Source organism: Python bivittatus, unplaced genomic scaffold (assembly GCF_059951505.1).
Source record: "Python bivittatus isolate LINGU-HERP-01145 unplaced genomic scaffold, Pbiv_v1 ctg000080_np1212, whole genome shotgun sequence".
In the NCBI taxonomy this organism is placed as follows: domain Eukaryota; kingdom Metazoa; phylum Chordata; class Lepidosauria; order Squamata; family Pythonidae; genus Python; species Python bivittatus.
Genome location: NW_028277035.1, coordinates 53547813 through 53574938, shown reverse-complemented (window position 1 = coordinate 53574938; position 27126 = coordinate 53547813). Strand labels below are relative to the sequence as shown.

Below are 27126 nucleotides of genomic sequence, written 5' to 3'. Positions count from 1 at the left end.
ATTTAGAACCAAATTTCAGCAGTGCAACTGAAGGTTTGGGGTAGGGTTAAAAGTAGGAATGGGGCCAGGGCCTCCTTGGCGTCCTCTATTCCCACTTCTACCCTTAACTCCCCCAAAACAAACAAGCAAGCAAGCCAAAAATAAGTCCAGAAGACTCAGCTCTGCCATTTTCCAGTTGTATTACTGTATCATGGAAGCTCCTGCAGCCGTCTGGAAGAATTTTGGCTCCCCATCACTGACAGGTGACTTCCTTTACACTTAAAGGAAGGATTCCAGTGTATTATGTACAGTAACTGCAAGCTTTTTTCACCCATGAAACACAATGCCATTTGAATTAATATTACCTAACAATATTAGAACTGAAACTGAATTAAAGTAAATTTGCATAAAGCTCAACGTTAAGTGGGATCATACAATATGGTTAAGTAGTTAATGTGTATACATTTTACTGTATCAAAAAATTATATTTCCAAATTTAAGAGGCTTCCTAAAATGTGAAGCTGTACATTTTTCATTTATTTAAATGGGAAAATACAGCTTGGCAATAAAATATATTAAAGAGTCATAGAAGGAAATGCACTAAAACCTGAAATACATAATCATATCCTAACAATAATCAAGCCAGGATTAGGGAGCTGGAACTCTCATTGCTAAGAAATAATGCATACATATGCTGTAAACCCTGGATTTAATGGACCTGGATTTAGCAGACATTGGGGGCAATACATATGCTTCTGCACATGCATTAAATCCTATTTTCCATTTTAAGCAAGTGTAGAATGATTAGAATCACATTTGCAATTTTATGCATGTGCAAAATCACATTCAGATTTAAATTCTGCCCCAGTAGACACCCCCCCAACCCCCCAACCTCATTAAATATAATAATAAAGCAAGGCTTTATTACATTTGAATGTGGTGGAATGGAGAAAATCAGTACGCTAAAAATACTGTTGATAAAAGTTCCCCCCAAAGTAGGTTAGGGAATATGGATAGTGTTGCAAGTGGTATAACAATGTATCTTATAACAAGATAAAATAAATAATACTGCATAGATTTTAATTAACTAGAAAGCATAAAACAAACTCATCTAGAATTGTGATTGAAAATTCTAAAATTACAATTTTTTGGTAATTCCTTCCAAAAGTAATTTAGAATTGGAGTAGAATAATTAAACTCAGATCACAATACCGAGGATGATTTTGAGATGGATTAAAAAATGAATGATTAAAAGAAGGCTGAAAAACTGAGTAACAAGTATCAATAGATTTCTCCAGGAAGCATGTTTATTTAAAGTTGCAATACAAACTCATTTAGAACTGATACCCTAAAACGAGAAGCACCAGAAACATCATTGTAATAAACAAGAGAAACCCATTAAAAAAAGAAAGAAGAAAACCTTTAGAAGTTGGAAGCCTTGTCCGAAAACAAGATGGAGCAAAAAAAAACAAAAAAAAAACAATTTTAAATTGATAAGGAGAAACAACTAAATTGAACATATAACTAAAAGTCTGAAGATAAGCACTAAAATGTTTTAAATGAATCAAAACATTCAACTAGTTTGATGGATTGCTAGATGAAAGGACTATTAAACAGTGAAATTACCAAGACACAAAATAAGCATTGTGTAAAATGGTGGGCAGATTTCAATAGCACATCTGGACCTATGGAGAAGATGTGACTCAAAAACTTGATAATATATACTACCATTTTTTTTCTTTACTAGTCCTTTCATTGGATCTTTTAAAAACAGCACTGAAACATTAAAATTTTATACATTCATAAAATCATAGAGGTGCTCAATAAAATGAAAAAAATGACTACCACGTCTGTAACGCCTTCAGCTTCACAACATTGTTAGCATATCAGTTTTGAAGAAGAGAATCTGTTTCAGGGTTTTCTAGTTTTTTGAAACACAGGTTCATTTCATCTCATTTGTATTATTACTTTGCAATGGTTGGGTAAACAACTAAGAGCATGGATGAAATGTGTTGTTGCCTTTCAAACAAACTGGTACAGGGGGTTCCCAGCTACACTCCTTGATTCTTTTTATAAAAGGTCTATAGTTCTGTTTGCAACTGAATGTGATAACATTGCAGCTGGATAAGTCCAGTCAGGAGAAACAACTATGACAAATTTTCAAGATACAGGTTGGTTGGGTCTGTGAGTAAAATGGGTGGTGTTGGTGGTAGGAAATTACAAGAATAAACTCACTGGTCTTTTCTAGGCATTGTTCTACCATCACTTAAGATGAGAGACTAGGAGACAAGGAGTTAGAGTTAAAGCAACTATCAGGATCTTTCTCAAAACCCAAGATGTTGTGTTTGAGTTGACCTGTGTCTTGATCACAAGGATTACACTGAATTGAGGCCAGACTTGTTCATCACTGAAATACATCCTCCCCTGCCATGGCAACTATGATTATGTTTCTTTTCTTTTTCCTGTCATTGCCCTTAGCTGCCCTTCGCAGGAAAGGTTAGGACTACAGCTTTGGGAGGACCCAGAGTTGCGGAACAGACCCGTCTGCTCTGCCTGGCTTTCTAAAGCCAACTCTTCTTTGCATGTATTTTTTAGCTACTATTGTCCTATATTTTCTTGACATTTCACTTTTTTTTTTATACAAAACAAAACAAAAACAAAATCACCGACACATATTACTGTGTAAAATATACACATGATTTGATTTAGCTTGGGTCTAGAATATGTTTCCAAATGGAAAAAATATTAAGTCAATTTGTACAGTACAGTCAGCGTTATGAATCCATTCTGAACATCTGGGAACATGATTATTCTCCCACTACACTCAAAAATACATTAATTAGTAAACCATTTTCAAACTGAAGATGGAAGAAAATTCAATCATCGATAATTATAATATATCTGAATATTCATCTCTTCTACTGCAGCCTTTACGGTACTGTTATTGTGACACCTTGACAGCAAATCTCGGAGAACAATGTACAGGCAGTCCCAGATTACACAGGGGTTCTCTTTGATTAATCTTTGGGTAATCTGATTTTCCTGTAGATCAGATTATACGCTATATACATAATATCAGCTGCCCTTTTTCACATGCACAAAATATCATTTTATATATGCATTAAACTGGAGGCCATTGTATTTGCATCATTTGCATAAAGTTGGGCTTACATAAATCAAGGCTGGTACATCCTGGGGACTTGTGGTGCTCAGCTAAGCCAGTTACTTGCTTTTCTTCTGAAAGAGTGAGACCCACTAAATTGCTGATTCCCAGAGTCTGACAAAAACATTGTAGAGAACTACACCATTTTTGGGTGGGGCTTAGAAAGTTTCAGGTAGCTAAATGCTGCAGTTTGCATTGCTGGAAAAAAGTTTGAAAGCCCCACTGAAGTTACCATTCTTGTTGCTCACTCTTGGACCTTCCTTTTTGTCTGCTTATATTTTGCTGACTCATGAACATGTAATTCAGCTTCACTTAAGACCGTAATTATTGATTTACTAAAACCTGATTCCTCTGATGTGTTAACTTTTGTCCACCTTGAAAGGCCTTTTCATGAGCCAGACCACAGATTGGGTGTAACTCTGAACAAAGCAGGACAGACAAAAACTAAATGGGACAAACTGAACTATTCTGAATACAGGCTAAATTCCATTTATGGCCCTTTCAATAAGAGTTTGGGACCCTAATATAACATAAGTGCTTATTAGTTTTAGGCCTAAAGGACCTGAGACCAGGAATCATGATCAAAACTTAGCATGGATGACCTCCACATCCAAGGCCAAGAAAGAAGTAGTAAGAAATAATTTACTCCAAAAGATTGTGAGGAAAAAAAAGCATGTTTAAACCCTAAACTGTTGCATGGAACAGACTGGTTTGCTAGATTCTGCAGTAGTTGATCTTTTTTATTACTAGGGTTTAATGTATCTGCAACCAATACCTTATTTATCTGAGTATTGTCCTTGATTCTTTCCCTACTATTCTTAACTGCTGGTTGAGTTTCTAGAGAGCTATTTATTGCTGTGTCCTGGGTGAAGCTCTGACAATATGTGAAGGGAAAAGGAGACCCTGATGCAATCAATGGAACCATAATGAAAGTCATAGCTGAGCTCCATGTCACGTAGTAAGCCCCTATTGAAACTTCAACTCGTTTTAACGTATTGGTGAAAAAAAGGTGAATTCTCATCATATGCGTATAAATCTCTGGATTCCCTGAAGTCATTCTTTGAGCTATGTTCTCTGGACGAGTTTATGAGTTCATGGTTATGTGGGATCCCATGTTGTATATAGTTTGCAGATTCAGGCAGGGCAAGTAATTCGTTATTTGGAGCTTACAGAAGTAACAATAAATGATATTTGAGCTTACCAACAAAGAGGAGGGTAAAAATTAGAGTGAGTTGATACACAGCATGACCCAGAATATTTTTCATCATGGTACGAGAAATAAGGGGTTTATTTCTACCATATGGTTTTCTTAGCAGTAGAGATTCTGTGGGAGGTTCCGTAGCCAGAGCAAGAGAAGCGAAAGTGTCCATAATCAAATTGACCCATAGCATCTGTACAGCTTTCAGAGGAGAATCCTGCAGACAAAAAAATGATAGAAGGTAGCATATCAACAACTTTATTATGTGTAGTCCTTGAACAATTCTCTAGAGCCTGTCTTAGCATACAATTGCTTTGCCATTCTAATTTCTATGTGTCCACACAACGGGCAAGGAGATTTAAATGAGAAAAATCCATTAATGTGAAATAATGATAATGCACGAATCTGACCCTACCTTACCTAAAACCATCCTTCCATCGGTCTCCTTAAATCTCATTGTGCTTAAGAATGTGCTGATTTTTCCACTGAGAGTAGGAACAGTGGAGTCCACACTCTCAATCCTAACCATGAGGATGAGACTGGGAGATAGTAGGAAGCACAGAAACAGGATGGACAAGAAGAGCAGTCTTGGTTTAGAAAATAATGGGATATCAAAATGTCAGGCCTATTGTCTAAACCATAGGCAAGTTGGTTCCTTCAAATATTTTAGACCTCAACTCCCATCAGTCTCAACCAGAGTGGCTAGTTGTGTAGGACTGTGAAAGCTGTAGTCCAAAATATTAGAAAGCACCTACCCATTTCTTAAATATTCAAGGATTTATTGTTAGGTATTCATTTTCAGTACTACATAAGCAACCACTAGAAGGAGCTATCTGCTCACTAAAATTAGTAGGAACAACCTTGGAGTCTCTAAACAGAATATTTAACAAAGAACCACAAACTAATTAATATCTCAAGAGAGAAAGTAAATTACTATTAAATGTGTTTTATTAAACTGTGGCTTCAGTAATGGCCCCTTCTCAGTATCTTTCATCACTGCAAACTATAATGACTTATGGGACAGACTGATATGATAAACCAGTGAGAAATGAAATAGAATTTTTTAAATTAATTGAAATAGTTAATCATGCCAATTTGATTCAAATCAAAGGTTATCACAACGTGTCTTAATTCTAAACAAAATGAAAACTCAACTAGACAGTGCAAATTATTTCAAAATTAATCTCATCATTCACCATAAATGAGTAATAAGTGACTTGAGCAAAATTCTACAAATCTACTCACAAGGAAGTCTCATTAAGTCTAGTTGAATTTGTCTAAGTATTATAGAATCGTTACTTGAATTCTCACCTTAACAACATTCACCATTTTCACTATTGTTAAGTATACATGAAACATCCTAAAGCAATACACACCTTGTTATAATGGTGTTAGATAACCCCTCAAGCCATAGAATTAGTCCTATTATACTGGCATTTTTGCTGTAAAAATAATTCTGCTTTCAAGCATAGAATGCTTTTATAGTTGTACCAATGTAAACAATTTTTCACATTTTTAAGTGGCTTGGTAAGATCTGGCTAAGCATTGCAATGACAACTTGCTTTGCTTACCAAGGAAAACTTTCATAAATTTAACTGGATTAACTGAAAACAAATCAACCAACTGGCATATCCAGGTGCTACAGGTACAAGCAGCCTTTCTTTCGATGGCTGGTGTGGGTCTTCCGGGCTGTGTGGCCGTGTTCTTGAAGGTCACAGATGCTGGCGAAATGTTAGGAAACAGAACTTCAAGAACACGGCCACACAGCCCGGAAGACCCACACCAGCCATCGTATGCCGGTCGTGAAAGCCTTCGACAATACAGCCTTTCTTTCATTCAACAGTTTTTCTAGACCTCTCCTTTCCCCCAAATGTGATCTGGAAGTTCTCCAATCACCAGAAAATATTGTGAGGCCATATGAAGAAGGGAAAAATGGGAACTTCTCTCTCCTCATTACCTATTTTCCTGTGATTTTATGTACCTTAAAGTAGGCAGGGACATATATGATTCTTGTAGACATTTTGGACTACTACTCCCAGGATGCTAGCCCCAATAACTTTGGAAGGAATCAGGTTGCCTGTTTCTGCCTTGAACATCAACAACAAAGAGAAAAAAAGCTAAGATCTGTGAAAAAGATGATGGTCTGAACCAATCAATCAGGCTCAGAAGTTAGAGTACAGTTTGTATCTCCCTTGCTGCTTCTCTTCTGAAAGCTAAATTCATTTACTCTTCCACTGAGCAATGTGACCACATGCATCTTGTGTGAGATTAAGGGATATTTAGAATTGAAGTCATCAAGTTAGAGTTCCAAACAGTTAAACGTTATTTCTGGAAGTGTTAGTTTTAAACGTTGTTCTCACCCCATATGAATCTCTATTTTAAAAGTCCCTGTTGTGCAAGTGCCAGCAAAATCCAAGAGAATTGCAGTGTGTAATGAAAAGCACATTTCTCACTTTGATCCATCCTCTAAATTACACATGTGTAATTGTCAGCTCTTGCTTTGGGTAGCACTGCATTCTCACTATTTTACAGGGCCAATCATTCCATGTTGCTAAGGTGACTCTAATCATTATCTATCATCTACTACTCTGCACAGTTCAGTCAAGGGTAAAAGCTCATTCTAAACCACAGTCTAGGCATTAAACACACATTCGTTTTGGCACTTGGTGGAATGGCATTGCTACTGCAACTCTTTCACATTTCTGATTATTTCTTGGAAATAGAGCAAAGTGTACGTATATGTGAGTCTAGATTTAGACTTGTATATACATAAAGTGGCTGGCAGCCACTTTGCAGAAGAATAAGAGAGTATGTTTAGGGGACTTTTTTTGAAGCTATTCTGCTGTGATGGTTAGCTACTGGAAATAATAACAGCCATAATAACAATCAATGAAAACATCCTTATCGGGCCTTAGATGATACTATGATCCACATAATAGCAACATTAATCTTGGACTGTACCCCTCCCACCCCCCACAACTTGGTATGTACAAAGAACATGCCAAGCTTTTCTTCAACTCTATCTTGGAAAGCACATATAACTGAATCACTAAATGTTGGCTCTACATCCCAACTCTACATCCCAACATTTCAAATATATTTCATGCATTATTATTAGATTTACCTCCAAATCTTAAGATTACTAAAATTGAAGCAATAATAAAAAATCAACTATAGGTAACAATATAGAATAGTACAGCAAAGCCATACACACACATACACACACCCCTTACTGCTCTATTTGGTACAATAATTGGAGTGTATCTGTAGCATTTTTAATACCTGTAAATGTATTTGCAACATTTATTCTGTAAAATATTTGAACCACAGTATATTATAAACATACTATGTTCTCTATTTCTAAATATTTCCTATAAGGAATTAACAATGATACAAAATGATACACTTAACAAAATAAAATATATTACTTCTTTTCAGGATTCTTTTTTGATAATGCTTTCAAACACTATCAAAAGGTACAAAGTTACTGATTATTCATTTTTTTTCCCAATAAACCAATTAATTCTTTTCTAGAATGATGATGGCTTCTCAGCATGGTTCATTCACCCACATAGAAGACACAGGGGCTGCATGGGGGTGGTGTTGGTGGGTTAATAGGATCTCCCCCATTTCCCTCTCAAGCTGGTTTCTAGGTAAATGAATTGTCTAGGCCAGTGTTTTTCATCCTTGGCAACTTTAAGATGTGTGGACTTCAACTCCCAGAATTCCCCAGGATCAACCTCCTGATGGGTCAGAAAGAATGATTTCCATATATACGAAGTTAAAGTCCAACCAGGGAAGGCTCTGGTGAGCTTTATCATGATTTATGCAATTGCTTTCTGATGTGTTCATTCATTACATTTTAATCTTCCCAGCAATAATATCCCTTCTACATATCAACTAAAGCCATGGAAAGATAGATCAAGCCCAAGCTTCTTAAAATATTAAAATGTACAATGACTGGAAAATGAAAATGTGGTTGGTTGGGTTTTGGCTTAGTATATTGTGCAAACCTAGCAGTTATGGCTTATTTAATTAATGATGGTTAAAAAAACAACACAGAGATCCATTTTGACTAAGTCAAGGAGGTGCACTCTTTTCTCTATCGTATTTCTCTCTGTGTTATTATTTGCTTCTTTGCGTCACATAGTGTAAATAAATACTACTTATTGCAAAAGTTGACCTGGCTTTTCCCGCCTCCCTGCATGTTTTTAACTGAAATGCATTATTTGAGGTTTTGTTGCTCAGAGGGACTAATACCCATGAAGAAATCAATAGTTGCAACCTTTGAACACCTTGAAAAATTTAAAAGAGTAACTTGGGAGGAGTTCAATGTTGTGGCTTCCAAAAGAGACTGCCTCGGGTTTCACTTGGCCATATCATGATGACAAGGTAAACTTATTCTTTACAGTACACCTAATGACTTATTCATAATTTGCTCCATGAGGCTGAACTTTCCTGTTGCACCAGAGTGAACAATATGTGCTATGTGAATAACTGCACTATGTTTTCAAAGGTAGATTTTTTTACAAGCTTCTATAGACAATGTACTGTGTGTATACGTACACACAGACACACACACACCAAAAGAGAGTGTGAGACTGTACTTTGCACCACAGCTTTTGAAAATCATGATATCATATTTCATATATTTACAACTGAAAGATGTAACAGTGTTATATGCAATTTCTTTCGAATACAACTTTTCTTCATTTTAATTTCCCTCACTTTTGGCTAGATAAGCAGGCATGAGAAACTTTGCACCCTGAGGTAAGAGACCTCTACTTGCATAATGGGATTTTCACCATTCCATATCCCATACAAGCCCTTCTAATCTTCTCCAGCTATCTAAAACTTTGAGACGTATTTAGGGGCAATATAGGAGACTTCGTTGCAAGGGAAATTTGTATGGTTTGTAACTTCTGTTCTGTTGGTGGAGAGCCAGCATGGAATGGATTCCATAGATTACTACTGCATTCCTAACACTGAATTTAATATGACCCCTTCCTCAACAGAAAGACTACACAGGTAGTCTTCACTTACCAATGGTAATTGGGACTGGGAACACTGTTGCTAAGAGATGTGATCTTAAGGTGTGACATGACCACCCCAACTTATGATGCCAGTTTCAGCAGTCCCAGTTGCTGTTGTTAGGTGAATCTTGTGTGGTCGCAGCATCCCATGGTCACATGATCACCATTTGTGACCTCCTGCCAGCTTCCCCATTGACTTTGCTTGTCAGAAGCCAGCAGTGAAGGTCACAAATGGTAATCATGTGACTGCGGGACGCTGCAATGTTGCAGTCATGAGCTGGTGGCTGAGTGCCTGAATCATGAACATGTGACTGTGGGGACCCTGCAACAGCTGCAACCATGAGGACCCATCGTAAGTCCCCCGTGTTCAGCGCTGTCGTAAGTTCAAATGGTCGCTGAATGAGTGGTCATTCAGTGAGGAGTACCTGTATAATCTTAAATGCTGTCCCCCAATTATAGCGCCCTTTGAATCACTCTGAGCTCATGGGAGATTTAAATATTCACATAACCTGAGGCCTTTTTTTCTAACCCTTATGGATTTTTGCCTAGCATATGAAGCACAATGCAGTGACCTGCTTTAGCTGCAGTGGCACAAGGTACTGCTTGGTGCTGGTACCAAAGAATTTATAGAATTTATAGAATTCTTTATATTTATAGAATCACCAGAACACTGATTCTTTTCCCTTACATTAGTGATTGTAACTCACTTCTCATCTCAGTAATATTAATCAGCCAGCTGTGGCCAAACAAGGTACTGTCTTAATGCAAAGGACCACCGCAATGCCAAGAGTGGACCTTGAGCTGATATGGGGTTTCATGTTCTGGATCCGATAATAGCACATCTCTAGTTTACTCTCACCCTTACCTGAGTAATGCAAGCACCAGTGAAAGCCACAATCACAGCCACCACATTTACAGTGAGTTGGAACTGCAGGAACTTAGAGATACTGTCATAAACGTTACGGCCCCACATTACAGCTTTCACAATACTACTGAAGTTGTCATCTGTGAGGATAATATCAGAGGCTTCCTTTGCTACGTCTGTTCCTGCAATACCCTGAAAAATGAAGAGATGCCATCAGTAATTCTTTAGAAGGAGTAATAATGGTTCATTTTGGATCAGCACTTTCAGAATTACTTTACCTTTAAATATCCGTTGATGAATAAAATAGCAGCCAGGATCTAAAACACTGTGAAAGTAATTTCTTGGACTAGCTCACTATAACAGACTTTGTTATAGATGGCAAGTGTATCTGGAATCTGTTTGTGATCTGGCATATTGCTGATGAGTGAAGTTATAGTTATCACTCAACTAATGGACATATTTTCAAACCATTTAGAAAATCCAGGTAAAGTAATAGCACAAGTCCCACAGAGAATATGAACTACTATTATTAAAATATATTGCTGCATAGCAGTAGATTGAGGGAATGATCATTGAGAACGTTTTTTTAATCATTAAAAGAAAGTTTGGGAATATGTTTTACCCTGGTTCCAAATGCAATGCATTCACTCACAGAAGCAAATCAAATGAAACCCAGATAAGAACTGAAATATACCATTGCAAAGCCAACGTCAGCTTTTTTAAGAGCTGGCCCATCATTAGTTCCATCACCAGTCACTGCTACAACCTGCCTCTGCTCCACTTGCGTGCTGTCAATGATACCTGCAAAATATGTCAATGCGAGTAAGTAATCATGTGAATATATAATGTAGGTATGTAGCTATTTTAGAAAGCTGCCCAGCTCCAGAAGGCTCTGTGCAACATGCAACATTAAGAGCAACAGAGATTTTTTAAAAATGAGAAAACAACAGTGTATGTCCCAGAAGAACTAACATATAAAGTCTTACAAGGGTCTCACCACCAGGGGAAAAGCCAGGTTTTCAAAGACTTTTCAAAGATAGTCAGGGTGGTTGCTATACGGATCTCTGGGGGGATGATATTCCATAGGGCAGGCAGCATAACAGAGAAGGCGTTTCTTAGTCCTGCCACATCACACTGTTTGATTGACAGTTTAATTGACTGGGGTGTGCCCACTCCAATCAGTTGTATAGGACAAGCAGAAACTAGCTGGTCCCTCAGACTGCCAGGTCCTATGCCATGAAGTGCTTTATGGGTAGTAAATTGTATTGTAGTTGGTAGCTAACTGGCAAGCAAAGCCTCCCCCTTTTTCATGTGTCTCTCACATGCAATGCATATAAGGAAGGGTGAGGGTCTGATCATGTGATCAGAGCTGACATCTTGACTTCAACCCCCTGTGAATGCCCATCACAAGAACATCTATCTAACTTGTCACCTACAACTAAGGTATAGTACCCAGATTTATCTTATTACTTATGGATCAAGCTCTGTCATTGACCTTCGATTTTATACTCACGTTACTCAGAGTGCCTAAGGCACTTAATTAATTTTATTTTCTTTAATTAATAAATTTTATTTTATTTTATTTTCTACAAATGAAATGAATTAATTTCATTTGATTTGTAAGGAATATAAATAATTTTAGAAAGATGCCCAGAGACAATTATTTGAATTTGCACCAACTGTTCTCTTTCTTGTCTATGTTTCTTAATTTTTTCTAAGACTTTCTAAAATAAATGTTAGCCAGTATATCCTGAAAGATAATCACCAGGAGGCATTGAAGTTCAGTTAAGTTAGGGTATGTGAAAAGAAAGAACTGAGTAAAATTATTACCAAGTATCATGAAGCTACATACATTTCTAACTGCCGTTAGCAGTTACTTAAATTCTAAATGGTTTTTCAAGGTTATCATATCCATATGTGAAAAGCTCTTGAAGGACAATGCTTCATTTGGAGCTTTCTTTTAAAAAGGACAGGTCCATTTTTAGTGTCTACATATCAGTCTAAAAAGGGTTTGGATGTCCTAAACCATCATAAAATAATTGGATGATATTCCATAATATATTAAAATATTACACTATTGTTGCTGTGATCAGTCATCACAATGAACAAACTCAATAGAAGGTTTGTGCTCAGCCCTGGAATATACAAATCTGAGATGTCCAGGTCTACAAGCTTATGCTGCAACTTATTACAGTTTCCAATATAACATCCTCAGTACTAAAACAATGACTTTATTCATATAATACATAGCATAAATAAATGTAGATTATATGTCAATTTTATTTGGAGCTTATGTTGATAGCAAAACTTTATTCAGAATTGGGTGCCTGAAAATGTTGAGACCCAACTACCTAAACTAAATATAGTAGGAATTTAAAGCTACTTTCAGTATTAATGATTTTAGTTAATTAGTATTAATTCACACAGGAAAATGGACATCTTTTTATCTGCTAAAGGAGTCTTTTAATTTTAATAATAAAAATAAGATAACAACAACAACAACAGTGGACCGCCTAGTTAGCTGCTGCAAGAAGATCGCACAGACTGACTACAAACAACAGCATGACAAAGTAGCAACAATGGTGCATTAGAATATCTGCAAGAAATACCATTTGCCTGCAAGCAAGAACTGGTGGGACTGCAAAATAGACAAAGTGATAGAAAAGGAAGAAGCTAAAGTGCTCTGGGACTTTAGAATTCAAACATTCAAGCACCTGCCACATAACACCCAAGACTTAACAATTATTGATAAGAAAGACAAAAAAGTCTGTATAGTGGACACTGCAATACCTGGAGACAGTAGAATGGAATAGAAAGAACTGGAGAAAATCACAAAATACAAAGACCTGCAAATAGAAGTAGAACGACTACAGCAAAAGAAAGCAAAGACAGTACCAATAGTAATAGGTGCCTTGGGGGCAATTTCAAAACATCTGGAGCACCACTTGAACATCACTGGCATTGACAAAATCACCATTGGTCAATTGCAAAATGCAGCTTTACTTGGAACAGCTTCCATCCTGCAGCAATATCTTTAACACCATCAAGCAACCACATCTGCCTATCCCAGGTCCTTGGGAAGGACTCAATAGGTGGATAAAAATGCCAAATCCAGTCTAAACATCTGGCTGGCTGTGTGACCAACCATACTGATAAATAGCACCTTCCTCTGGCAAATATACTATTAAAGATATATAAAACTTCTTCAGTGGGGTTTTCTCAGTCCTAGAGCCATTCTTATGTATTAAAGGTGAGATCATGATTCATCCTTCAAGCAGAGTAACATGTACCTACTCAGAACTAAATGTCTCAAATAATTCTGTGTAATTTTAAATGAACTTCAAAAAAAAAAAAAAGTTAAAGATGCTCCCAAGCCAAAATCACTCTTCTCCCACTACAGGAATTATTTAGTTCCTCTCTTTTCCTGTCTGCTCTGCTGTTTGCTGAGTGCTTTCACCACTGTTTTAACTGAAGTTATATAAGACATTCAGGCCTGTTTTATTTATGTCATAATCTTATGCTCTGCAACCCGTCTTGTTCAGATTCATTTTTACCCTTTCTCAACCCTGCTGACTGCATTTCCTCCACAAAAGAGTTCATTCTTGTCCCATTCTATATTAAGTGGATGAGTAATTGGAAAGGGTTGGGGGGGGGGTTGCATCTTTTAAAACAGACTGAGATGGAATGAATTTCCAGAGCCTAATTCTGCAAGATGCTACCAGCACAAACATTTTAGCAGGACTTCTGACATCAAATAAAGCAAATGGTAGATTGACTGTTATGAGTCTACAGTCATGTGGCTTTCTATAGATTATTGTAGAAAAGATTATTTGATCCTTAGACAAAGAAGTAAGAAGGCCACATACCTGACTTCTTGTGAGCAGTGCAGAAGGCATGCTTATTATTAAGCCGGGGAACAAGACCAATATATGCCAGTGTTTCTCAACCTTTGGCAACTTGAAAATGTGTGGATTTCAACTCCCAAAATTCCCCAGCCAGCCATGCTGGCTGGGGAATTCTGGGAGCTGAAGTCTATGCATCTTCAAGTTGCCAAGGTTGAGAAACACTGGCATATACTTTAAAGACTAGCGTAAACAATAGAACAGGTCATCTCCTGGGCTGGAAGACAGCCAAAATATTTGGCTCTTTTACCTCAAAATATGGGCATTCCCTGAAGGACAGTTGCTAATCATACATGGTAGCTTTGCTGGTATTTATTGCTCTTGGTGAAATATAGCATGCATTAAAAAAGATGTGTGAAAATCGGAGTATATGTGGGGAATATATATCTTTAATTTAATTTATTCAATTTAGGGGCTGCCCAACTCCAAACGACTCTGGGAAGCTCACAATGTAACAACAATAACGTACAAGATGATGAATCAGGAAAAAAAAAAAGTAAAAAAGAACAAAAAAAAAGCACAAGAACAAGATGGCAGTCCAGCAAACATACACAAAGCACATCCCACAAGGGCTCCATCCACCCCAGCCCCAGGATCTTGGAGAACAGTCAGGCCTTTACAGTCTTCTGGAACACTGTCAGGTTGTAGTTTCATGGATTTCAGAACTTCATTCTAGATGGCAGGTGCCACAACAGGGTAAACACTCTTCTTGGGTGTCGAAAAATGACACTGCTTGCCCAGCCAGTCAGACACCATGGGAAATAGGCAGTCCTCAAATAACCAGGCCCATGCCATGTAGCCAGAACCTTGAATCACACCTGGAAGCAAACTGGGAACCAGTGCAGCTGTGTAGCAAAGGTTCACACGGGCATACCAGAGCATACCCGTCACTGCCCACGCCACTGCATTCTGGACCAGTTGAAGCTTCCAAGTAGTCCCATATAGAGCACACTGCAGTAGTTGAGCTGTGAAGCGACTAAGATATGAGTGACTATCTGAAGGTCCTCCCAATCCAGGAAAGGGTAGAGCTGCTGAACAAGATGAAGCTGTGCAAGGGCCCTCTTGGCCACAGCTGTCACTTAAGTTTTGAGCAGAAGCTGTGAGTCCAAGAAGACCCCCAGACTGCAGACCACTCTTGAAAGGGGAAGAGCAACTCCATCCAAGCTTAAAGATGAAATATCCCCAGACCCCGCCCCGATATCCACAGCCACATGGACTTGGTAGGATTGGACTAAAGACAGTTCCTCCCCGCTCAGGCCCACAACCTACAAACCCTGGGTCAAGCTGGCCTGAGATCAAAAGCTATTAATTAGGCATCATCAGTGTACTGAACCCCAAACCAGCAGATGACTCACATATAGGTGTTAAATAAGGGGGGCAAGAGCGTGGAACTCTCCACAAAGGAGGGTCCTAGGGATCGACCTCTCCCCCTTAACTAAATTTGACTGGAACCAGCCTGGAAGGAAGGACGACAACTGTAAAACAGTGCCACTAATCCCCAACCTCCAGAACCAGTCCAGAGGGACACCATGATCAACAGTATCAAAAACCACTGAGAGATCAAGGAGCACAAGAATAGATGCACCACCCCATCCCAGCTCTGCAAGAAGTCATCAATGAGCATGACCAAGGTTGTTGCCATGCTGAATCCTGGACTGAAACTTGACTGAGATAATCTGCTTCTTCCAGGGTTCTCTGTAGCTGCAGTCCAACTACCTTCTTAACAAACTTCCTCCAAAATGGAAGGTTGGAGACAGGATGATAGTTCTCTAAAATCATTGGGTCCAAGGACAGCTCTTGAGAAGGGGGCATACCACCACCAACATCCCAGTTTTCTTTGAAAAAAAATTAGCATAAGGAAATGTCCATTTAAAAAATGGAGTAATTCCATAGAAAAACTATATTGCAGTATACAAGCAAGATGCATAGAAAAATATAACATTTGTGAGAGAGCAAATACAGGATTTAATGGAAAACATGTTTCACTGAAAAATTATCCAGAGCCATATAGAACACCTGCAGCACTGACATGGACCAGATTCTTGTGCTGCATATTTTTTTGTAATTCGCCACTCTGTGTAAACAATTCTTATAATCCAGAAGGCATTATTCCTAATTTCTTGGAAAATGTGGACTACAACTACATTCAGGAAACTGTGTCAAGCAAGCAAACTATTTAAGTTACTACAAAAGTCTTCACAGAAGGACAAATACTGTATATAGAGATACATCCAAAGTGCAGGCTTACCTTTTACCAAGGTGTGCTTATCTGTGGGTGATGAACGAGCAAGGACCCGAAGTTTTGGCCATATCTTATCAATGCGTTCCTGCTCTATCTGAAAATAGTAACAAAAATAATACATTCGTCAGTCGTTCAGTACATGTCAGTGTCATTTAAAAGAAATACCATTTTAAGGTCAATGTTTTCCCCAGGACTAAAATATGAGAGTACTGGATGAAAAGAAATATTCTAACCCCCAATCAAATTAATATGCCATCTCCTGTTGTCTGAGTGATATTGTTGCATTATTTTTCGAACATTGTGCTGCTTTCAACATGTTTCTCTATATTATGTTCTAAATAGTCCTGATGGATACCAGGTTATTTTTTATTGCTGTAGCTTCTGCATCAGTTCTTTTATAAATGAAACAGGCATTTTCTAAGCTCACTAAAACACTTGTGATTAAATGTAGAGTAGATATAAGTAGGTTTCTATCATATCTAAAAAATAATGCTGTACTTTATGACTGCAGACTTCTACAATTAAAAGTAAGCACCACTTTATCAGTGGGATCAGTCCTGTTATGAATAATCAAAAAGTCAATAGAGGTACACATGATGGAAGGAAGGAAGGAAGGAAGGAAGGAAGGAAGGAAGGAAGGAAGGAAGGAAGGAAGGAAGGAAGGAAGGAAGGAAGGAAGGAAGGAAGGAAGGAAGGAAGGAGGGCTCACATGACCATGTTGGGAACATTTTATAGTTACGATATATAAAGAGAATATTTTAAAAGGTGCTTTTCAGCTTGAATGTACTCAGGAAGGATCACTGGATTGTGCAAATTTTCTGTGCCAGTTCACTGTTCCAGATGGTAAATTGTGGATTACATAATTTCCAATAGAAGAGAATATGTGTAGCTCAGGATTGAACTGTGGGGTTCTTGGTGCTCTCTGAGCTTGGTGGTTTGCTTGCAGACATTTCATTACCCGACTAGGTAACATCATCAGTGTGAGGTACCTAGCTGAGTTTGCACTGATAATGTGACCTAGTTGGGTAATGAAACATCTGTAAGTTAATAACCAAGCTCAGAGAGCATCAAGAACTCCACATTACATGTTCTCTTTAAATAAGGTTTGCAAACTATGCTTTAATCCTGCTTCTGAGGGATGGGACAAACCAACGTTTACCAGTTCAGATGTCATTTCCATGAACGTGGAAGTCACATATTAGAAGGAACAGGGAGCAGGCAAAACAAGCATGGAGTTTTCTGAAGGGGTACCACATTTTGATAAGGATGCACAAATGAACAAATCAGTAATGAAAACTGAAAGGTATGCAAGGGTTTAAATTACTCTTGAACATTTCTGTCATCATTTAATATTATAGAACTGCCATTTCTGAATTATATCTCCTGCACAGGAAGCTGCAAAAATGTGAGGGGCAGCACATTAAAAACAAACAACTGCTTTCACTTTTTCCAGTTCTCTGGCAATTGGACAGAATAGATACTGTTCTGCACAAGACTTACATCTCCCTTCTCGTTTCGAATCCTTCGATTAAAATCCTTTCCTTCAATGCAGAGGAAGTCTTCACCAGGGTGAATAATTCCACATTTTATGGCAATGGCACGAGCTGTATTGATGTTATCTCCCGTAACCATGCGGACTGTAATTCCAGCTCGTTGGCACTTTCTTATGGCTTCTGGGACCTAATCAAACAGTGAGATGGAACAGAAAAGCATAATAAAAACTCATCAGAATGGTATTTCAGAATGAAGGATTTTCAATGATGAAAGCTGCATCATTAGTAAAACAAAACAAGAGAGACACCATGGGCCTTTTGGATTTGAAAGAGTATACAGCCCCTAAGAACGACATATATGCAGAAGAGAAATTCTGAATAGCTTGCAGAATGCCATGTACTCTCATTGTCAGCTTATGGACTCTTTTCATGGTCCTTAGAAACAAACAGATTGCTAATGAGGAATGGATGATTTACTTTCTAAAGGAGATGAAAATCCTATTAGAGGTCTGCTCATAATTCAACACAGAATGTTAAAGAATTTATTTTGAAGAAAAAAAATACTAGAAGCATAATAAATCATAATATTAGAAAGTAGACATGTGTTAAGTAAGCAAATATCAGCACAATGGCACAAGATGGTTATGCTATTTTTTAACATTGAAATAATAATATGTTCCAATCTTTCTGACCTGAAAACCACATCACCATATTCCAGGACTGTAAGTGAGAAAGCAATCCTAGTGATGGATCACACTTGTCATACACTCAGAACTAAGCACTCTCATGGTGATAAGCTTGTTTGAAACAACAAGGAGGATGCTAATGTTTGTACAGAGCAGGGATGGACTGCTTTTTGATGTCCAAGTTCATTATTTCATTTTTTTTTTGCTTTCCCCCCTTTTTATTATGTTGTTATAAATCTTAGTACATTCAGAGCTCTCCATTATAACTATGTAATGACTGAAATTGCTTTTTGTCCCATTATATGGCTGCCTTCCTTTCCCTCCAGGCATCCAGCCATTGGTAGAAGTGCTAATAACTAAGCATGTCTCCTAATTCAGTTCTAACCTTGGGCAGGGGGTTGGACCAGAAGACCTCCAAGGTCCCTTCCAACCCTATGATTCTATGACTACTGATTAGTCCACAAGAAAGAGAGCAATACAGATATTGCAATCTATGGAAAACCTACAAGTCATTAAAATGTGAAATATAAAATAAATATGTTTAAGACTCTTTAAACAAATTTGCAGAACAATAAACTCGAATTGACCTAACCTGAATTGCATTATGGCCTCCTAACACAAATGCAAACAGGATTGTCTGACTATGCAAATTCCAGCTATAGGGGAAACAGCTGCACCAGGACCTAACATTTTAGGAGTGAAGAATGGCTTTCCCAGGAGACTAAATCTTGTTATCTGAAGCAAGTCTTCAGGGTGGATTTCATATTTTTTTTCAATATATATTTGGAAAGAAACTGTGTTCTCTTATCTGGGATTCATAAGTCAGTTGCATGTGAAAAAAACACTCAAATTATCTTTAATGCATGCTGGAGCCTGGTGAAGTAAAAGCTTAAGGTATCACTTCTGTCACAGTAAAGCAATTATATGAGCCATTCTAAACAAGTTGTTCTAGTGTACTGTAATATGGTAAGCGGCCCACAGCTTAACATGCTGGGAATCTCAGTGTGGACCTACACTAGAGATGAGTGAATTGCTGAAAATGTTCTCCGCATCAGTAGGTCAATGTTGCTGTCTTGGTCAGCTTTTTCTACAGATTTTCTTTTTAAAAAGCAAAGAAACTATAATTATAATACTCTTTTCAAAAGGCTATTATTGTGGAAGCAAAAAGAAATAGTAAAAGACAGTAAAATCCATCTTCTAGTTCCGTTAAAATTTCTATCTCCTGCAAAGGAGATTTCTAGCTCCCAGTCAGAATTGCTATAGAATTTATTCTGGTGTTTTAAAGCTTGCTTTACTGTGTCAAGAATAATAATAATAGGTCTGCTCCCAGCTTCCTCCATAAAGAGTTATCTTTACTTGCAGATTATTGAAGAAATTAGTGAACGACAGAATACAGGACCGTTTTACACATCCCTCAGCCGTCGCATCAGCTGCCTTACCTCACCCAAGTCTTTCAAATAAAACAGTGAATGACTTTCTATCAAAATGAATGAGAATGGCTGAAATTAATGCTAGTTAACTAGTTAGGCGCCACAGAATCACGTTTGATTTCTGGCCCTCTATAAATGAAAGCTTGTCATTTCAGCCTGTAAAGGCATTCCAGTCATTTCTCTGATTGCATTTATCCATTGCCTTTCCTTTCCAGTTCTGCTTTGTTCTTGTTCATTGCCTGCTTGCATCACATGCTAAAGTTATGTGAAATTCTGTTTGCTGCTTATCACCACAAGGGAACAATCAGTCTTTATGTGGTCAAGGAATGGCTGGTTTTTCTTGCAGTCCATGGCACTCTCAGTGACTGTCTCCAAATCCACTGTTCAGAAGCATCTATCCTTCTCTTTCTCTTTCTCTGTTTTTAGCTTTCACAGCTCTCCAGGACCACTAGAAAGACTACTGCTTTAACTATTCTGATATTTGCTGCTATTGAAAAGCCCTTCTGCTTCACAATCTGGTCTAAATCTGCTATAATCTTCCTCTCTAGAATTAATCTCCAGCACACTGTCCATCTTTGTATATTCTGGAGCCCAAGAAAATGAAATTTTCTACCATCTTCCCTTCTTAATCATCAACTGTAAATTCACTAAGCATGCAGGTTGACATAATGTTTGTCTTCTTAAATGCAGGGGGAAAATCAGCACACGCTTTAAATAAATAAAAATAGTACTTAGCAAAATAGTTCAGTTTCTTATGGTCAAATGAGAACTCTCTTTAACTTTCCTACAGCAAAATCTGCTAGTGAACTGAGAATGAACCTCCCTACCCTCAAAAGATCTATTAAGTGACAGTTTTAGACCTCCAGAACTTTTCTCCACCTTGGATCAAAGTCCAGGCTTCTCCACTGACCCATCATTTTCTCCCACAAAAAAATATTTCCTCTTTTCCTGCTTCAATGTTGGAAGAAGCAGTAGTGACGTAAGGGGAAAACACAAGGAGCAAGGGGTGGGGGGGAAACAGTCTGCTTCCCTCATCCTGTACACCACTGTTCCTAATACCTGACTTGATGAGGACTGACAAAAGTATATTTCAAATAGATTCTTGATAAATCAGAATTTATTCCTACCCAGCATACATTCCAACAGAAGAACTTAGACAATTTCTGGGCTAATCTGGTTTGGAACATTCAACCACTTTTGTTTAAACTGTGATTGGTATATTTTGTTTTCAAAACAAAGAAGAAAGCTTTACATTTATATATAGATCTCATCTGTTCTTCTGTTATTTATACTAAAAGAGAGGTGTTATTTTTTTTGCCCCATTAAATAAAAAAGGGTATAATGATTTACTCTGCTGGCAATCTGGCACTTTAACACACAAGGCAACTCCAAAGTTATCAAAAAGAAAGTAGAAAACCTATTCATTCAAGGATATTTAATACTGGATGAGTGCAATTGAGAAGTGATGTCAATCAACCTCTATATGCAGAAGTTTCACATCTTTAATCAGTAGAGGGGTTTACATACTCAGTTGTATGTACTGTTTTTATATTGCGTTATGCTTGGAAATATTGAAAAGGCGGCATTTTTAAAAAACCTGATTTTTTTACTACCTACAGAGAAAAAAAAAAATTCTGAGCTTTTGGGGCTTTCTGTTTTGTTTTTAGAGTATTTTTACCTCTGATCTTACAGGATCTTCTATGCCAACCACGCAAATGCAGGTAAGGTCAGTTAAAATATCATTTTCATTGTCCCAGTCCGGTTCAGGGTTGCTGGGAAAGTCTCGAAAAGCAACACAGATGGTTCTCAATCCATCACAGGCCATGGGCTCAATCACTTTCTTAACCATCTCATCCCGATCACGCGGTCTGAAAATCCGAGGCTCACCTGCAGCATTAAGAATCTTAGAACATCTGGAAAGAAAGGAAAATGACTGGATCACAATAGCAGAGAATTAAGATTCAACACTTGAGAGGGATGTGTTAGATTAGGTATTTCAAATAGAAATAAAAGAATAATACAGCAGCAGCAGCTTGGATCATACCTTCCTCAATTAATGAGTGATGAAATTCCAATTAACAAAAGAAGATGACTTTTTCCAAACAAAGAGACTGAGTCAAAGGATCTCTTTACCTCCTCCCTTTATATGGTAGTTCCAATCCTGCCCAAGGTACGTACTTATAATGAAGAAAAACAGAAATTGGTGCCACTTGATACATATTTTACTCAGGAGAACTGCCTAGTAAATGACGATTCACTAAAAGAATGAACGTACTACAAATTCTACATAAAAGGATGTCCCACTGTCTTGATGGAGATTGGGAGATTCAGCGGACATACATCTATCTGACTGCCTGTCTATGGCAGTAGGATTTATATTCACAAAGGAACTGGGAACACCTCCATACAGAATTAATGAAAAAGGGTTCAAAGCAAATACCGTGCACATACTTCTTTAGGACAATTTCAGAAGCCCCTTTGCTATACATTCGGAAGCCGTCATCTGGCATTTTAATGACAGTGCTCATTGACTTCCTCACAGAGTTAAATGTGTAAACTTTGTAGAGTTTCTCTTCAGGCATTTGATTCCGAACAAGCTGATAATCCTGCTTTAGATCCAGAACAAATCCCAGCAATCCACATTCTGTCTTGTTGCCAACCTGGCGAGGTAGACCACCTTCCTTTTCTGGTGGCTAAGGAGAGAGGAAGAATTGGGCGTCAGGGTGTGTCACGTTAAGCAGCAAATAGCATCCTCACCTGATCTCGCCCTCTGATTACATGTAGCTCTTCCCTAATGCTTTCATTTATTTTGAAAGAAAAACAGTTGCAGAAGCCTGAAAAGTTTACTGGAACATTACAAAGGGGTCTTGGTGCTTTAAGGTTGTTTCTGTTCCACCTTGCTCTCAGACTCCTTTCTTTCCCAAAGTGAAAAAAAATCAGAAAAAGCCTGTCTTCTTCCCAATTCCAATTCTGTGCTCAAGGCTGCTTGTTCCGGTTGCTTTCAATATCATAACAACAATGAAAAGCTCAGATTTAAACTACACATAATTAAAGTAACTTTTAATTTGGAGACTTGTCTCCTAATACAGTAAATTATCTATCCATTGCATTTAAAAACAAAAAACTATTCATTTAAAATATTTCTATCCCGCTCTTTGTTCTAATGCAAGAATTTTAAAATAGAATTTTAAAAAAAAATTGATTTCAAAATATTACTTTAAAGCTAGTTTGAAAACATGATTACCTATAATTGCAATGGAGTTTAAAACTTGTTTTGCTACAAAGCAATGATTAATATTTACAAATGAAAAGAAAGCAATTGTTCTGTAGTTCATCTGAACACTAGTTTTGGACTAGATGTTCTCAGAGCAAATCCTTCATAGCTATGTGTAGACACACTGGATAATCTGAAGTAAGCTAATGTTACTCCTTCACAGTTTTCAATCTGCAAAGTGGATGTAATAATGAGTTGGACGCATTCTGACCATCATAGGTTTCACAACGAGCTTAATCCAAACCTCGGCCCTCCAGATGTGTCAGATTTCAACTGCCAGAATTCACCAATGTAGTGTAATGATTGGATTAGGAGCTGGAAGACCCAGATTCTACTGCCCCCCACCCCTGCCAAGGAAATAAAAGGAGGGAGCACTGTGTATATTACTTGGAGCTCCTGAAGTAAAAAAATCAAACCTAAGTGTAACATATGAATAAAATAAATATCTCTTTTGGGGGGGAGAAAGGGTTGGATTGGTGTACATTTGATCAGATGCATGACTTAGGAGCTTACTTCCAGGTAAACATACTTAGGATTGTGCAATCCTCTGAAATACAGATCATATTGAGAAATGTAGCTCAAGATGCCAACAGTCCAGTCTTTCTGTTTCGCTTGCACTAATGATCAGGGCAGCATTCTTATAAGGGATGTGCAAAAGATCTGAAGGTGTATTTCACTTTTGCCTGACTTCTGGGAACTCCTTAGGTTAGCCAGGAGAAGCTTATGTACATACACTTCTTCTGACCCTCTCAAACCAATCCAAGACAATCACAGTGAGAGGTCCCCAATTTTGTATCCATCTGAAAGATATTTGTGGTTCAGATAAAGAAAGATATCCCCGAAGACAAGCAAACTCAGGGATAAACATGACATTGATAAACATGACATTAAAACAAAGATGCTGGAAAAAAATGAAATTGTACATGTTTTTCCTAATGTATCTATCTGCCAAACCAATTTCCTTGCAGTGGAAATTACTGCCTCAATCTAGAGCAGATTATTTTATTTTCTCAAAAGTTTTATATTCCCTTTATTTTCTTCAAAGCGGTAGGCATTTCACCCTTAATGGGCAAATAAATGCAAACATAAATACAAGATAGCAGCAACATACACACAAACACACCAGGAGCTATAAAAATATTTGGAATGTTAAAATAAGCAACTGATGAACTAGCAGTTTTCAGCATCAGATGCAGCCATGGACAGACCTCCTTCCTGGATTTCAAGGATTGTTGGGACATACAGTATAAGAGGGTCTTCAAAGATGTTCACAGTATACAAGCAGGGTCATACAGGAGAAGGTAGCAGCCCATCCACTATTCTGGTCTTCAATATTTAGGGCCCATGCCACCATCTAGAATTGTACCTGACGACAGAAATAGCCCCTTGTATTCTGGACCAATGGTACTTTACAAATATTCTTCACAGCGAGCCCTTGGTAAAGGAAATGCTATAACAATCCAGACAGAAGTCATGGGAGGACAAGTGCCCTCATAAGTCTTAAGAGGCTCTTAGACTCTTTTCCTAATTTTCAAAACAAAGGACTAAAGTAATTAAATGATAATGAAAACGATTATTCTTTTTACATTATCACAGTCTCTGGACATTATAAGATGGCTAATTTCTAGTTTACTTGCTTAGTGATTTATGTCATTATTAGAGGACTCTGTCTGCAATGTCTTTATACTACTCATGTCAGAAGACTATTTTGCAAATTCAAAATATCCAAACTATTTTGATAATTCAGGTCTATTCATTTTATAATACGCTTTCTCTGTATCAAGAACCTCACAGTCAATGATTTACTGAAGAGCAAAAATGTAGTCTGTTCATCCCCAGCCTGGCCTTCTGCTTATTGTCTCTTTTAGAATTCGGCCAAACACTTGCATTCATTTTCCCTATAACAACCCTCTACCAATCATCAAGCAGCAATGTAGTTTTCACATGCAGATTAAAAACAAGTGGTACAGCAACTTCATGAGAAGAGCACCCCCAAATGTTGACATTTCTCCAGGTATACCACCCACACTGTAGCCTTGCCATTTTTTAACATTCCTCAGCACTTACAACTTCTTCTTCATCATTTTTTATCAGTCACTAACATTTATAACTTTCATTTCAATTCCACCCTTTGACATTTCACTATCAGTTTCACGCAAACCTCTAAAATACTCCTTCAGGCTTTTCTTCACTTCAGTTTCGTCCCAAGTATTTTCATCACTTTTGTTTTTAATTCTGTTCAATGGGATGGAGGCTCCTCATTTATCCCTCTTACAAAACATTTTTTAATTTCCATCCAAAGCTTCACCTTGTGGGGGTTTTTAAAACTCTTTTTGACTACATTCTTTGTAACTATTTTCTTCTCTTTATACACATTCTATAGTATCTTTTTATCCTCATTTTTTTCACTTTTTCCACCAAGTTCTATTATCTGAGTACTGTTTTTGTTCCAATTGTAGATGATAGTGGATGGCATGCTGGTTCTGTTGGCACTGCATGGGCTGCACCAACTAATGTGCATCTCTTCCTTTGGTCAACCAGGTCCATACATTCCCCTGATATCCAGACCTGGGTGCATTTATGGGGATCAGGGCAGAGATTTGGAGCATGTGCTTACAGTTATAGCAAACTGATCTGCAACTTCCTCAGTATTTTCTGGTTCTCTTATATCTGCATGTACATAATAACAGTCTTACATTTGGGCCACATACTCAAAACAGACAACAGTAATTCAGAATGTTACGCTGTTTTCCCCAAACTCATTTCTGTTTCTTTCATCATAACCATTCACTGGAACATGTCAATTCCCATTACCCAACTAAGACTTCCTATTTTCATATGCCTCACAACAATGTAGATGTCCCTTATTCGTACTGTCTTATATAAATTTAGCCCTTTCATTCACAATTAGACTTAGAACTTTTCCTGCCTACACGCATTCATCAACTGTGCTCCACACTGATAGATCATCTTCATTCAGGCCTATCACACTCTTGTCCTTTTTCTTACTTTCACAAACAGATCATACGTGTTTTCTTGCTTTCATTTCACTAGTTAATTCATGCTCTTTACCATTTATTTATCCTATGTACCATATCACAGTTTTCCATCTGTCATGATCATCACCAGATAGGAACTATAGAAACTAACTTATGCTGTCTATCACAGCTTTAGTCAATTGAGGCATTTATGTAATACTTCTTAGTAAGAAAGAAGGAGCTGGCTAGATTACTAGTCTTCCTTGTATCACTTACTTACATACCACATGTAGCATTCTCTCAGCAATTTTAGAACACTTGGGCTAGTACTACCCAAGTCCAGTTTTAGCTCAAGCATGCTCACATTATTCTATGCAAGCTAAAATTTCAAATCTAGAAACTACTTGCAAGGCGCATACTGTTACTCATATCCCACCAATTAGGATGTATATACAATATACTGACACACACAGGATATAAGTATTCACTATGTTCTACAGTAAAACTCTGATTTTGTAGTCCAGTTGGGGAGTTGGAGCGGCCATTCAACTCCTAATGTTTATAAAGCAGTTTATAGATAATGTACTTAAATGTTATGTAATCTATGTAATTTTTACATTAATTATATTAATTTGCACAATTTAAAAAAGCTGTCAAACGTTGTCTGGACTGATTCACCAAACAGCAAACTTCGCAGGTTGTTTGTTGAAGCAGTTCAGATTTGGATCTTGTCTGTTGCAACTGCTGAAAGGGGTCTGTAAAATTAGGTGTTACTGATTTTGGAAAGAGGTGCTGCAATACACACACACATAAAGGACTTGGGATGAAAACTACATCTTATATAAAGTTATAAACCTAAAACTGATTCATCATTTCAAAATTC

The 27126-nt window shown here is 37.6% G+C and overlaps 1 protein-coding gene across 6 annotated transcripts in view; it reads right to left on the bottom strand.

The window, feature by feature from the left end:
• ATP2B2 (ATPase plasma membrane Ca2+ transporting 2) overlaps nt 1-27126 on the bottom strand; it is a 141925-nt gene that overhangs the window by 16938 nt on the left and 97861 nt on the right. For all 6 annotated transcript variants that reach the window (XM_088134107.1, XM_025164224.2, XM_025164225.2 and 3 more), the window contains exons 11-17: nt 22443-22684; nt 21670-21904; nt 17883-18062; nt 16389-16476; nt 10933-11039; nt 10239-10430; nt 4344-4557 (exon numbers count right to left, since the gene is read on the bottom strand). In XM_088134107.1, coding sequence (XP_087990233.1) covers nt 4344-4557; nt 10239-10430; nt 10933-11039; nt 16389-16476; nt 17883-18062; nt 21670-21904; nt 22443-22684 — 1258 coding nt within the window. The remainder of the gene's footprint in view (nt 1-4343; nt 4558-10238; nt 10431-10932; nt 11040-16388; nt 16477-17882; nt 18063-21669; nt 21905-22442; nt 22685-27126) is intronic.